Below are 13,486 nucleotides of genomic sequence, written 5' to 3'. Positions count from 1 at the left end.
GGCACCTCTAAGGGTGCCAAACCACTGCAGCGGATGCATTTGCTCAGCACGACGCATCATTACTTCATGTTGCTGATAAAAACTATTTTGCAAGAAGCCCCACAGAGTGCAACAGCTTGAGAGAGAGCAGAACCGCACAGTGTCCATACCGTTTCATACAGCCAACTTCTGTGCACACAGGATCACATTTGGGTTCTGTAATCCAGCAGGCCACTTCTAAAAGCAAAACACTGATCAGTCTGTCTTTAATCAAACTCCAGCGAGGCTTTAGAGTCATTCTGTAAAACCCTCATGGCTTCATCCCCGAGTTGTGCAGGGCTTCAGCAATCATGAAATTCAGCTCTGATTGAGAAGCACAAGATCAAAAGCAGCAGCCCAAAGCCGGCACAGCGTGACAGTGTGACAGCCAGTGAGAAGGGAGCGGGCACAGCGCTGGCTGCAGCTATTGCCGCCTCACTTGATGGGGGCCAAATCCACATCAACATATTAATGAACGAAAAGACCCCATCAAAGTCTAGCAGGATTTGCTCTGGCTGTCCCATCAGTTTGATGAATGAACATTATCCCTTAAGCTTCACCACCACAGCCTTCAAGCAATCCTAATTCCCCACCACACTTCACTGGAGGGTCAGAACCTCTAGCTTTACATTTTGTTTAAAAGCGGTGGCCTGTATAACGAATATTACCAACAAACAGCAGCCCATAAGTTCCTGAGCACTGCATGTGCAAGTCCTCATGTCCAACAAAGCCTGAATGCACTGTAAAGAATCACATGCAGGAATATGTTAATAAATTGTATTCAGCAGACAGACATAACAGCCCTTCAACAACAGAGCAGTTCAATTGCACACTAGTTAAGTGACAGCTATCCAGCTGAATTTCTTTACTGAAGTAAGTGCCAGTACAATAGATCATGTTATTATGGGTTTGGACAAAAGGACTCTGTAAGGCAATGTATTAAAACTGAACAGACTGAGCCTGGCACTGAAGGATGGTTCTAAGATGACTTGATAAATACAAAAACCTCCTTTCTGAATGACTGAGTTATTTCTGATGTGGCAAGTACAAGGGCAAATACTTAATTTTAAGCACTAGAATAGTTCAACTGATTTCAAGTAATACACAGCTCAGTTTGCAAAATCACAATGTTTATGGGTAAGCAAACAATTTTTTTATGGTTACTCTATTCTAGTTATTCTACACATAACACGTGCATATCACAAATAACATGGAACACAATGAAAGATCTTCTCATTTTCTGCTAATCACACAAAACCTGCAAATTTTCATCTTACTGAGATGTTTCTTATTGAGGTGCGGGATTAAGTAAAGAAGAATCCCATTTCCAGTCATAACCATAATTTCACAGCTCTGGAGCAAAAACATCCCAGTACACTGTTCTGAGGACAGAATAAAAAGCTGATGTTTACAGCCCAGCTGTTATAAACCCCCTCAAGACAGACTGCTGGGATATTTTTACCTTCCCATTATAAAAAATTTAAATAGCTCTGCCAAACCCATGAAAAAAAACCCACCCCACTGCTAAATTTTCCCCAGGGTCCCACTCCTGCCAAATTCTACCTGCAGAAAGCTAAGGCAGGCGAGAAAGAGAGATCTCGCAATGGTTTTGGGTTTTTTGGTTTGGTTTTTTTACTTTCTTGCCCTCATCCTGTAAATCAACCTGCACCACAAAGGGTTTTCCTTTCCCCACACACCACGGGACACCTCTGCCCATGACTGCACAGCAGCAAAAATGCCCCTATACGCTCCTACAGCTGTTTCCAAGGTAACCAGCAAGGAACCATATACAAGGGAAGGAAGCAAACAGCAGCAACGCAATCCTGCAATATCGGCACTTCTGGAGCAGATCTGAGTTGCCCTTTTCCCCTCCAGCCTTGCCAGCTGCCTCACAGTTCATGCAAAGGGTGGGTAACTCACTTCATATTTTATAATCACATCAGACAGTCTTCCTTAAGGTTTGGGTTTTTTTTTTTTTTTAAAGGCATCATACTGGAGTTTTAAGGTTAGAGACAAATTTTCCTCATTTTACTGAAGTAAAAGCATCTGGGGGAAGAAGCAGAATTCTATCAACCACCTAAATTTACACTCAAACCTTGTATTCCCTTCCAGTAGAAGCAGAAAAACATATCAGGTTTAGCAAAGGGTGCCTGCCCACTACTGCAACCCATGTTACACAAGTTATATGCAGCTAGATAAGTTATTTCATTACAAGGATAACAGCATCTCCACTGCTCTGTCTACAGATACAGTTTATCCTTTGCAGGCATCTGGTTTTCACATCCACTCAGATATGCCAAAATTCCCAGAGACTTTCCCACCTACCCACATACGTTCATGCTCCCAAAGCAAAAATTAAGACTCTGCTGCTTTTACTACTGAAAGCCTGGGAGCAGCAAGGATACAGCCCAAATGCTGCAGTACTCACAGAAAGAACAGTGGGACCAGGGGGAAGTCAGGACAGGAAAGGGGTCTGGCATAGCCAACTAGTTCTCTCCACTGCCCTGAGAGAGGATCAGCTATCAGGGAGGTAAATCAGCAGGAGATGTGGCCACACAGCTCTGTCTACACAGCTATAAACAGCACTGCCTGGCTGGATGCTCCAGCTTCTGCTCCCAGGTCCACTACAACCCCACAGCCACACAGAGCAAAGTAAATCAACCCCCTGACTGGAATAACTGGGCTGTTATCACTACAGGCTGGAAAGAACACATTTTCTACCAATAAATTTCCAAACCATTAATATATTGTTTTTTTCTGCATGAAACAGAATAAGGAGTAGCACACCCCATGTACAACCCTCTTGTGGCTGGGAACAAAAATACCTTACAGAATGAAGCATTTCTGCACAGTGGTCAGGAGCCCTAGCCCATCCCTCAAGGGATAGAAGTTTTAAGCAAAAACATGCATAAGGAAACTTACTGTTTTGAAATGGCAATCATACTTCAGTACAGTTCACATGTGTCTTGCATTTCCCTATGTGACTTACCATGGCTGGCCTTTTGAATACCGTGATTAACAAAGCACTGAATGGCTGCAAATTGCAGGAGATGCTCATCATATTAATATTCAGTAACCAAAATATACCACCTTTCTAATCACAAATACCCTCCTGATGAGAAACAGGACTAGTCCTCGGAGGCAACACACTGATGGCACAGAGCACACACACCTGGGGGAGAAGCTCCCCAGCTTTGATAGCCAAAACAAAACCTACCACATCTGCATAGCCATCGAGATGCCAACAAGGCAGACATAACTTGTTCTGAATAAGAAAAACCAGAAGTCGGTATTTCTTCATAGACTGGTTGGAAGTTGGTTTGCAAAACTGAAATCTGAACTGAACCCTGCAGAGATTTCTTGGCAATGTTGTACATGATGTGAAACCTTCTGTAGCATCCAGTTAAACCTCAGACCATATTTGATAACACTGCAGCACCACAAGAACATCACCAAATACCTTCTCTGCTACCCCTGCAGAGTTACATGCTGTAATACAAACATCAAACTGGTCACCTCGGGGAAAGGGGAAAGAAGTTCCATACAAACTCAGCACATCCTTTAGCAGGTACATACCTCCTCCTCTACATAGCACATCAGCTAGAATTATTCCTCTAGATAAACCATTCTGTGATTAACTAAATGGTAACTTCCAAAGACCAGCTACCGCTGAGCCAGCCATGGAAATAAATACATCACTAAGGGAAATGCCCAATGTTCCTGAAGGGCTGCACACCAGCCACAGACTCACTGCAGCACTAGGAGTGGAGTCAGAGAGAGGGAAACTGAGGCATTGCATAGCCCCAGGGACAAGAACCAGTACAGACAGATGGAGTCACAAGGAAAATAACCTGGCAAACACATTAACCCAGGACAGCAGGAGCTCACTGCTGTAAATGACTTATAAGGCCCCTAAAGCCACCCCAGTCCAGCGGTGCCAGAGCATCCCTATGAGCTGCAGTGGTACAAACCCTGCACCACAACAGGGCTGAATTCACACCAACAGGTCTCTGTATGTCGAACACAGGATCAATTTACTCTTCAACAGGAGAAGATTTTTAACAGCTCTGTCTCAGGTGGATGGAGTCTCTGTGTGGAAGCTGTGGTCCCAGAGGAGTCAAACATCAGAAGCAGGGTAAGAAAGCCTCAGCAGCTTAACAACTCTGTCCTGACACCTTACAGGGCATTTAACACCACACTTTCTGTCCATATTTATTAACCAGCAGGATCAGAAAATTCCCCAATTTTCACTTTATTCACACCAAACAATGCAACAGTGCCGCTTCAGGTATTTGGTAAGTCTGCTTACCAGTGTGTGATCTAGAGAGGCAGTCAGGGGAAGGGATGCAAAAGAAAAAACTGCTGTTAACCGCATGCACACACAGAGTTGAGGTTAATGAGACACACATTCCTGTTCACTTCTGCCCATCCCAGATCAGCTGCTCCACCTGAGTCTTAAGGGAGCACAGAAGAACCGCACTTCAGAGACAAAGTTTCCCCACCACTCTAAACCCAGGAGCCGGCGCGGAAGGTTTAAGCCCCGCTTTCGCTGTGCCACCTCGTGGATGTTTCTTCTGACTCTTATGAGCTGCAGATCCAACGTTTATTTAACATCACACTCTTGAGCATGTAAACAAAATAATGCACAGCCACTGTGAGCAACAGAAAGCAGCACAATAGGAATCAGATTACAGCGACGTGCAATTCACGAACCTTTTGATCCCCAGTTGCAGTTGGGCACTGGGAAAAATTACCAGGTGAAAACAGCAGCACCAACAGCTTTAGAAAGTTGGAGCTCAGACGCTGCAAGCCCCTCTACACATCCAGCGAGGACCGCGCAGCCACCTCTCGCCCAGACTTGCCCCCACCACTTAGAGAAGAAAAAATAAAAAAGCAGAGCCCAAGCGAGCCGGAGGATGGAAGGACAGATTTGCTGCAGAGAAGTTTACCGGTACCAAGAGCATCTCCCCCTCCAGCCCCTTCATTCCCAGAGCTCCCTGGTATCTCCCTTCCAGGAAGACCCTTTCCCCACCACAAAATAAAAGCAGCGAGGTGGGGGGTAGATCCGAGAAGATCCAAGCATCCCCGTGCACCTCCCGCCCTCATCCCCCCGGCCGCACTCACCGTCCTCCTGCATCCTCTGCAGGCACAGGGCGAGGCTCTTCCTCCAGCCCGGCATGGCGGCGGGGGCAGCGCTGCCGCCCCCCGGGGCAGCGGCGCGGCTGGAGGGGCCCGGGGGGGGCTGGCGGGAGCGGCGCTGTCGATCGCGGCCGCGCTCCCCGGCGCTTTATTGCCAGGCGGTGCGTGTGGCGGCGGCGGGGCCGGGCGGGGCGGGGGGAGCGGTGCTGCCCGCCCCCGCCTGCGCACACACGGCCCCGGGGCGCTCCCAAAGCGGGGCGGGGGGTGCTGAGAAGAAATTATGCGCATATATATTTTATATATTTTTCCCCCAGTGGGGTCTGCTTAGGTAGCGCGGGCCCCGCCTGCTGCCAGACAGCGGGGACTGACCCGCACCGGCGTTTCTGCGGTTCCCAAATCACCAGCTGATGGTGAACAAATGCGTGCACGGGAAGGGTATGGAAAACGCACTATTCATATTCTACATTCTCATTACAGCTTTAACCTGGTGCCTTTTCCCTTTAATGAGCAGCAGCTGCCTCGTAGTCCTAACACAGGTGTGTTCATTGAAGCGTGTATTTATTCCAAAGTTGCATTCACTGGTAAATAAAAGTTGCACAGCAGTTTGGCTGATCTATTGCATCTTTTTCACCACCACTTGCAGGCAGTTGAAGTACAGGAGAGACTGAAAAGCATCTTTGTCATCTCTTAATATTCCAGAGGTTTTCAATGCTTTTACATGGACACAAAGGAGATGTTTATTGCATATGCCAGGGTATTCATGTTTTTAATTTCCTGGGGGAAATATATCTCTGCAGTGACGAGCAGTTTTGTTTGTTCTTCATTAGGTGTCTTATTAGCTGGCTGGTAGGTCTCACTCTGGGTCTCTGCCTCCCTTTGTGAGTGTGATAATATTATGTGTAACAACTGCTGTAATCTAAAATATTATGGATCAAGCTCTCTTTGGAATAGCATGAGCCAGTTCCAGTTTCAGAAGGCACTGACGCTGCCAGGGTTGGACAGGGCAGCTGCAATGCCAAAGGAAGAAATCCATCCAGATCCATCCATATGGACTTCAGCTTAATTTTCAAACCAATTTTTCTGTCCCAACCTGAATGAAAAGCAGTTGCCACAGAACAGCGGAGCAGCCTGCACAGGGGCAGCAGCCTCGCCCTCTGTGCTCTGCCCACAGCTTGTGTCTAAGAAGCATTTGCCATTTCGGGTGCTGGCAGCCAGGTCTGCGGGGCAGCCAAGGGTGACACGGCACATGCCAAGATGGGCAGCAGGAACCTGGAAACCTCTGCAGTGCCTGGGGAAAACTGAAGTGGCTCAACCCAAAGGCACTTGGGAGAGGATCCATTTGAAATAACCTCTTGCAGCTCTGTGCATATCAAAGGGAGAAAGCAAGTTTCTGCAGAAAGGGGCTGAAAGCAGAAACCTACCAAAATCCAAGGCTTTGGAGGAGTATGAGAGGATGAGGATCCTGAGGTACTTGAGTTAAAGACCTATGGTTAAATTAGCTGACTTTTTTTTTCCCCCCACTCACAGGTTCTTGAAGAGCAACGTGGAGAGGTTGGTTTGAAGTTACTGATATCTGTAGCGTGTTTTCCCAGTGAGTTAAACTGAGATTATCATAAACTCATGAGAACAGCCTTCTTCATTGGAGTGTAAGAATCTGCAACGCTGCAGAGGGCATACACGCAGCAGCACGCAGTGCCTGAGAACTGCATGAGAGTTTCCCATCACAGAGCACAGCTGCAGCTCTGGCCCTGCCTGTCCCCCAGCAGCAGCACAGAAAAATTCGGAGTAGAAACGTGTATGGATTGACTACATACACAGTTGCAGCTTCTTGAAGAGCTCCTTTCTTTACACTTTTCTGTAGCTTGCTCCTCATGGGGAAACACAGCCCTCCACAATTTCATTGCAAATGTACCTGGTTTGTTTGGGACTCGCGAGAAATCACAACTCCATAGCTGGATTTGATCAGGGCAACTTCTAGGAAGTTGGTGATATGCACCAAATATTTTAGCTGACAGCAAAACTCAGGAGCTTTTAAGAGAAGGACTAATCTGAAGCCAGCATACATCCTGGTAGAAGGAGATGATGCTGGTTCAGTAGTTAAAACCCAGCACACGGAGACAAATGCTGTTGAATTGTATGACTGACTCAACCACCCACACAGGCAAATCACCTGCCCTTTCTGTGCCTTAGTTTCCTCAGCTGTAATTTGTAATTGCTTGATGATATTCAGATTCTGGGTATTAGAAAAGGATTCCCAGAAAAGTGATTGTTATTGATCTAACACTGCTCTCAGGAAAAGTAATGAGAGTCTGAGGAAAACGTGGCATAGGAAGGGACTTTTAAAAGTAAGGTCAAATCTACACTTTTTGTACCTAAAAAGCTCATCTATTTTTGCCATTTACACTGGCTGATCTCATAAAAGACTCTCTCCCTTAAATCTCTTCAGACCATAGTGGCTACAGCAGCACTACTTTTAAAGGACGCTGGTGCCCCAGAAATAATTAAACATGAAAACAGCAAACACATTACTAGTTGAAAACGTAGCTCAGGGCTTCGAACAATTGAATTTGACACATACGTTTTTGTAGAAAGAGCTAAAGCTAATATGGTGAGATTTTCTCAAGCACTGCATGTTAGCCTAACTTCAGTACTCAGATGGGAAACTGTGTTAGAGAAAACAAAACATAGCTAAAAATACTGGTAGTGAATTCATAAGCAGGATCAGTATAAGACATGCTATGGGATGCTTTTGGAGGGGAGTCATGGAAGGGATATTTCAAGAAGCAGAAAATCCATAGGAAACCTCACAAGTGAATATCCATGTCCCTGAGCAATGTCTAATCTTTCTGTATGCCTGAAATATCCAGCTGTAGGATTTTAGGCACCACGGTGACATGGATACTGCCACAACTTCAGAAAGTGCTGCTGTCCTCCCAGCCTGTAGAAATGGTTGTCAAACCAAATTTGGGAGGCAGAGATTCCTCTTAGGCCACATGCCCTGGGACAGGGTGACCGGTTTTGATCAACTGGTGACTTAACCATGCCCTGTCCATTGACTGTTTCTCTAGCTGGGGGTCCTTGCCCTGCTGAGGAACACACACAAAGTACAGCACGACTGAAGTCCAAGCTGGTTGTAAGTTGGGTAAAAGGTGAGGTGTCTGCACTGCAGCGCCTGCAGCCTAAACGGGCATCACAGCTCAGAACAAAAAGCAAATTTTCTGTTCATGTGTATTGGGGTGTCTCTCTAGGGCTGAAGGGATGACGGTAAGTCTTGAGTTGCAGATTTGCTCTTAATGGGTTTGTAGAAAAGATAGTCTCTGTAGTCCTGTGTAGCTTCAAGCTGTGCAGCTCCCTCCCAGCAGCTCCTTGACACAGGAGAGAGTTGGATCCACAGTGCTTTAAATACCTCCACAGCTGCAGGAAGAAAAGACGAAAGCACCAAGTTTTCCAGTGTCAGGAGCTGGCTACTGAGCAAACGCTCAGGTCTGTCAGCAAGGATGCAAGTCAGGCTTTTCATATCAGATGAATCTCACACTTTTTAGCTTTTTAGCTTCCCCTTTGTCCTTGATCTGTTTGCCTCCAGACATCTCCAGCAAATTCTCCTGTCATGTGCTCCCTCACCTTGAAGGTCATTCCATCATCCCGCAGTGAGAATGAGGTGACTCCCTGCAACCAGGAGCATTAGTGAAAGGAGACAATCTTCGCTTTCAGCCCCAAACAAAGTGATTGAAGAGTTGCCCTCTTGCCATTTCTGGGTCGGTGTGGATGTGGCACTTGGAAGACCTTTAGGAGTAGTGTTCTGGCCTCGCACCACTCCCAGCAGCCTGAGTGACAATGTACCACTGGTGAGGTGGCAGCCTCAAGGCCACACCATTTCAACAGTGATCTGGAGGCATCACAAAACCCTCTGCAGAAACAGAGAGGACTGTGGGCTTCCCCCTCCCATACTGACCTACTGCTGCTGCCTGGCAGCGTTCAACAGCTAAAATCAAGTTAAAAATTACTTTAACCTATGTAATCTTGCACAAAGGAAATCTGTTTAGGTATCTAGAATAATCTTTTCCTTTCTCTTTCCCACTCCTGGAGTAAAATATATGTTTGTACCAAGGCTTGGCTGCTTTGCTGAGTGTTGAAGCAGTGCACCCCGTATCCTTACAGCTGTACCTGGGGCAGGAAGGGGACTATGGGCGACCTATTTCCATCCTACTGTGACATGTAAATAGCACACTTTCTAGCTGCTTTAATGAAGAACTAGTCTCTACTTTCACCTTCTAGGCACATGGAATGGGTCTGGGGATACAAGGCATAAATCTCTGTCACAACACAGCGTCAGGATGGGTTTGTCGCACACTGCTGCACCCTTACCTATGTGCAGCTGTGTGTCCCATAGCCCACAGACAGCAGTGAACAGCATGGAGACACGGGAATTTAAAAATAATCCTGTCACGTAGAAGGTTAAAGGCAGTTTTAAAATGGATTATCTCCATTCTGCTACCACCACCAGAAGTTGATTAATAGCAAGTTTACTTACTAATCCAACTTCTTTCTGTTTTGCCTCAAATGCAAGCAGTGCAAACAGCTTACTCACTTTGTTGTGTGCTTCTTGTTAGGAACTTCAGGGCATACATTCCTCCTATGGACTTTGCAGAATTGTTCATGTCCAACTAGGTTTTGCAGGCTGGAAGCAGTCTGTCATTCTGCCTTTTCTGGGTGATACTTATCCCTCTGAAAGGCTGAATAGCTTTTAGACAGACAGAGAGAGTGTCTTTGGATTTCATTGACACAACTACACACCCCATTTATGGGCACCACAGGGATATGGTCACAAGTGCTCCTTGTTTCTGTCCCAAAGGCACACTTGGGGTCAGCTCCAAAGCTGGTTCCTCAGCTCCTTCTTTGGAAATTACACCATAAGCATGAAGGGGCTCAGACAAGTTCCTCAGCTCCTTCCAAAGACATCTTCATTCTGCAAGAGCCCTACGAATTAGGTGTGCAACAAGCTCTGAGTGCTAAAGCAGTGAGGCTGCCTGCCAGCCAGCAAACCCAGTGGTATGAGGCATCTCCACTTGGCCCTCCTACTCCTGCAACATCATTGCCATCAGGCCTCCTGTCTTCGCTGACCTGACTGCTGGGCCGATGCTGCTGCCAAAGCTTTGGCTTTGCTTCCTTTGAGGGTTTTCAACTTGTAGATGCTGTGTAGAGCAAGCTCCAAACACCAGACACCTTTTCTGCCACCAACACCAGACTGGATGTCCACCTTGTGTTCCTGAACAAACACAATCTTGCCACTCATTGCCACTGCTTCACCACAGAGGTTCTCCACATTCACCTACAAGTGACCCAGCAACACACAAGATGCTGCTGGGAGGACTACACAGCGTAGCAAGACAATGCCAGAGAAGCTTTGCATCTTTCTCACTGCTTGTCCAAAAGAATCAGTGTTTACGCAAGACTCAGAGGTCTGTGCCTCTTCCCCTGCTAACACGGGGGGTTAGGGCTGTGCAGTGCCCAGATCTCAATCGCAGCTGCTGCCTATCAATTTCCAGCCTACTGAGGCACGTGTCAGAAATTCAATACACTGGGATGACCGTGTATGTTATGTGTTCTTCTGTGTACTCTCCACATCCAAGCAGTCAGCACTGAGCCTGAAGCACTACCAGGTCATACAGTTGCTTAATGCTCTTAATATTTGCTTACAACTGTAGGACATAAGAGACAATGCCATTTGGTCCTGTCCTATGTGAAAGCCTCCTCAGGACGGCCAGCGGACAGCTTGGTCTGGGTTACTGTGAAGATGCTGTGTGATCTGAACACACCAGCTTTTCCCTTAGACACACACACGCAGCAGCACTAATAAATGTCACCCATTTGCACCGTGTCCAAGTGCTCAACTTCCTGGAGTCACATAATCTTCTCAAGCAAGAACAGTGCTTATCACTATTTCCCCACAGTACAGATCCCCACACCACCCTACTGCTATAGAAAGGTTTTAATTCCAGGCATTCACTCAGCAGCAAGATTTGCCTCTGGCTACACAAGGTTTCATCTCTGCTCCTCATTGCAGAGGTGCCCCAGGGGAGTTTTACAAATCACTTAAGTGAAAGAGTTACCAGGCAGGGGATTGTCAGCTCTGCACCAAGAACCCCAGCAATCAGACAGATATCAGCCTGGCAACGTTTCCATTTAGGGCATGCTCTACATTTTGCTTTGATTTCTCTGTTGATAAACTTTTCTCCATGGAGAAGGATCTCTAAGCTGTCCCTACACTTCCAAACTGCATCTTTCTTGGGTAGCACCTGTGCAAGTAAAACAATGTTGCTCACCTGGGATTTGTCATTTCTCCCAGGAATAGCTTTTAAGAACCATGGGAGAAATATATAGCTGAAGTACCTCACGGCAGCAGGACCTGCCATGCCCAGAACTCCATTTACAACTACACTGGAAGGAAAGGGAGGGCAAGACCAACCATCCCAGGTGCTCAGGGCAGCGACTGGCAGGTTGGACTCTGATGTGTTTGGTCCTGCTGATCCTACTCCATCCAGACCCCCTGAACTGTGATAAATGAGTTTGTGAGGTGACCTTCACTTGTGCATTGGTGGCAGATGGCTCAGGACACGAAGATGGGCTTGGACCCCACGCTTCATTCCTGCTACAGTCTCAGGATCCCTCCTGAGCGTCCCTTAGACTAAAGCTGACATTAAGCACTCATTTGTTCCACCAAAACCCACTCTGAACTACGGCACTTGACAGCAGGGAAACACCATCCATCCATCTTTCAGTAAGAAACATCAGCTTTTGCACCTCATGAAGACTATTTTCAATATTGCCACCAGATCAAATTCAATGTTTTCCTTTTTTTTTTCTGGTCGGTGAACAGAAGCAGTTTGAAAAATGAGCAGGATGCAGAAAGCAATGCCATCGCTCTGTCAACATATGTTAAAAGTCATTACTATGACTGTCTTGCTTCCTCGTCCTTCTTATTGTGACCCAGCTCCAGCTGTCAGTAACACATTAATGACTACAGCCTATTTCAGATCAGGGAAGGAGGCAAGACAGTTGCACATCATTGAGATTGAGTCTTAGTCTTAATGGAAACGCTCTGTATTTTTCCACTTACATTCAAAGGGGATGGAAACAGACAATCATTGCCATTTCAGTGTTCTGATCTCTCCCAAATGAGCTGGTAGTGAAAGAAGTACAGCGGGCAAGAGTTTAAAAATGCAAAGCCTCCTTTACTTCCATGTGGTGTAGGCTCCCCTCTCCACTGCTTGATAAAATACTGGAATTTATGTTTTGTACAGCTCCTTGGTATAGCTGAGGAGTTGCTTGGCACTCATCAAGGCTTTAATAAAGCAATCATTGGACTTCTGCCTGATGTAGTTATTCATTTTGAAATATTACTCTATTTCTCATTCCACTTGTCTATATTTGACTAATGGCAGCAGTGCCACACACACTTCCAAGCTCTCTTTATGTACAGCGACTCAATATTTCTTTTCTCAATTATTTCTAAAATAACATCTATAATCACTCTAAGCTTTCTTTTGTGATACATATAGCAACACTTCAGTGCCTTCTGGGCTTCTATTTTAAGTAGCCTTTGTACCAAGAGGCCTGTCCTGAGGGCTGAAGTCCTGTTCAGCAACAGGACAGGAATCGCTCAAGTAAAATAAACGTGGATTTCCTTAGGTTGTGTGTCTTGGTGCCCCTGAAAACCTAACAGCCCTTTTGGAGAATTCCTTACCTATTTAATCATTAGTCTTATCCCTAGCAAAGCCATTGTCAGCTGTGAATTTGAAAGGGTGGCAGCTGCTATGCTTATGCTACTTAACGTACAAGCACTAGTCCAACTCTTATTTCAGAGATCTGGTCAAAGCAGAAGCCAAAACCTGAATCCCACTAACCCACGCAGAATTTGAACTGGCAGCCTGAAATCCAGGCTCAGCTCTTCTTGCAGTTCTGGCTTCTTCACTTGTCTTATTTCTCACCTAATTTTCCAGGTACGAGACTGAGGGAATGGGGAGAAGAAACCAATTTACTCCTCAAATGCTGGAGAACTGACAGGGAACTGCAGGCGCAGAGTCTCATCTGTGTGCGGTAACCTCTGCTAAGTGCTCACAGCACCGCTGACATACAAACTATACAGCTGCACTAACAGTCTCGTACTGCCATCTACTGCGTTGGGATCCCGTCACTAGCACGAGTGACACCTCTGTGACATTGCTGCAGAGGGAAACTGGGACTGAGCCATCACCAGCTCTGCCTTAGATGCTGCTATCTGTTTTCCTAGCAAAAATTTTGCTGTACAGTCTTTTGAGCAGCTCCTCAA

General features: G+C 46.3%; 1 protein-coding gene across 1 annotated transcript in view; it reads right to left on the bottom strand.

Annotated features, from left to right (window-relative positions):
* Positions 1-5,197, bottom strand: part of GRIP2 (glutamate receptor interacting protein 2) — a gene marked incomplete at both ends in the record, with an annotated part of 248,004 nt that extends 242,807 nt beyond the window's left edge. Inside the window, one exon of the mRNA XM_080350263.1 lies at positions 5,143-5,197. Within this exon, the coding sequence (XP_080206389.1) occupies positions 5,143-5,197 (55 nt within the window). The remainder of the gene's footprint in view (positions 1-5,142) is intronic.
* Positions 5,198-13,486: the final 8,289 nt, after the last annotated feature.

This window comes from Nesoenas mayeri (assembly GCF_963082525.1).
Source record: "Nesoenas mayeri genome assembly, chromosome: 10".
NCBI classification, from domain to species: Eukaryota; Metazoa; Chordata; class Aves; order Columbiformes; family Columbidae; genus Nesoenas; species Nesoenas mayeri.
Note: the sequence above shows the minus strand (reverse complement) of the source record. Positions and strands in the feature narration are given on the sequence as shown.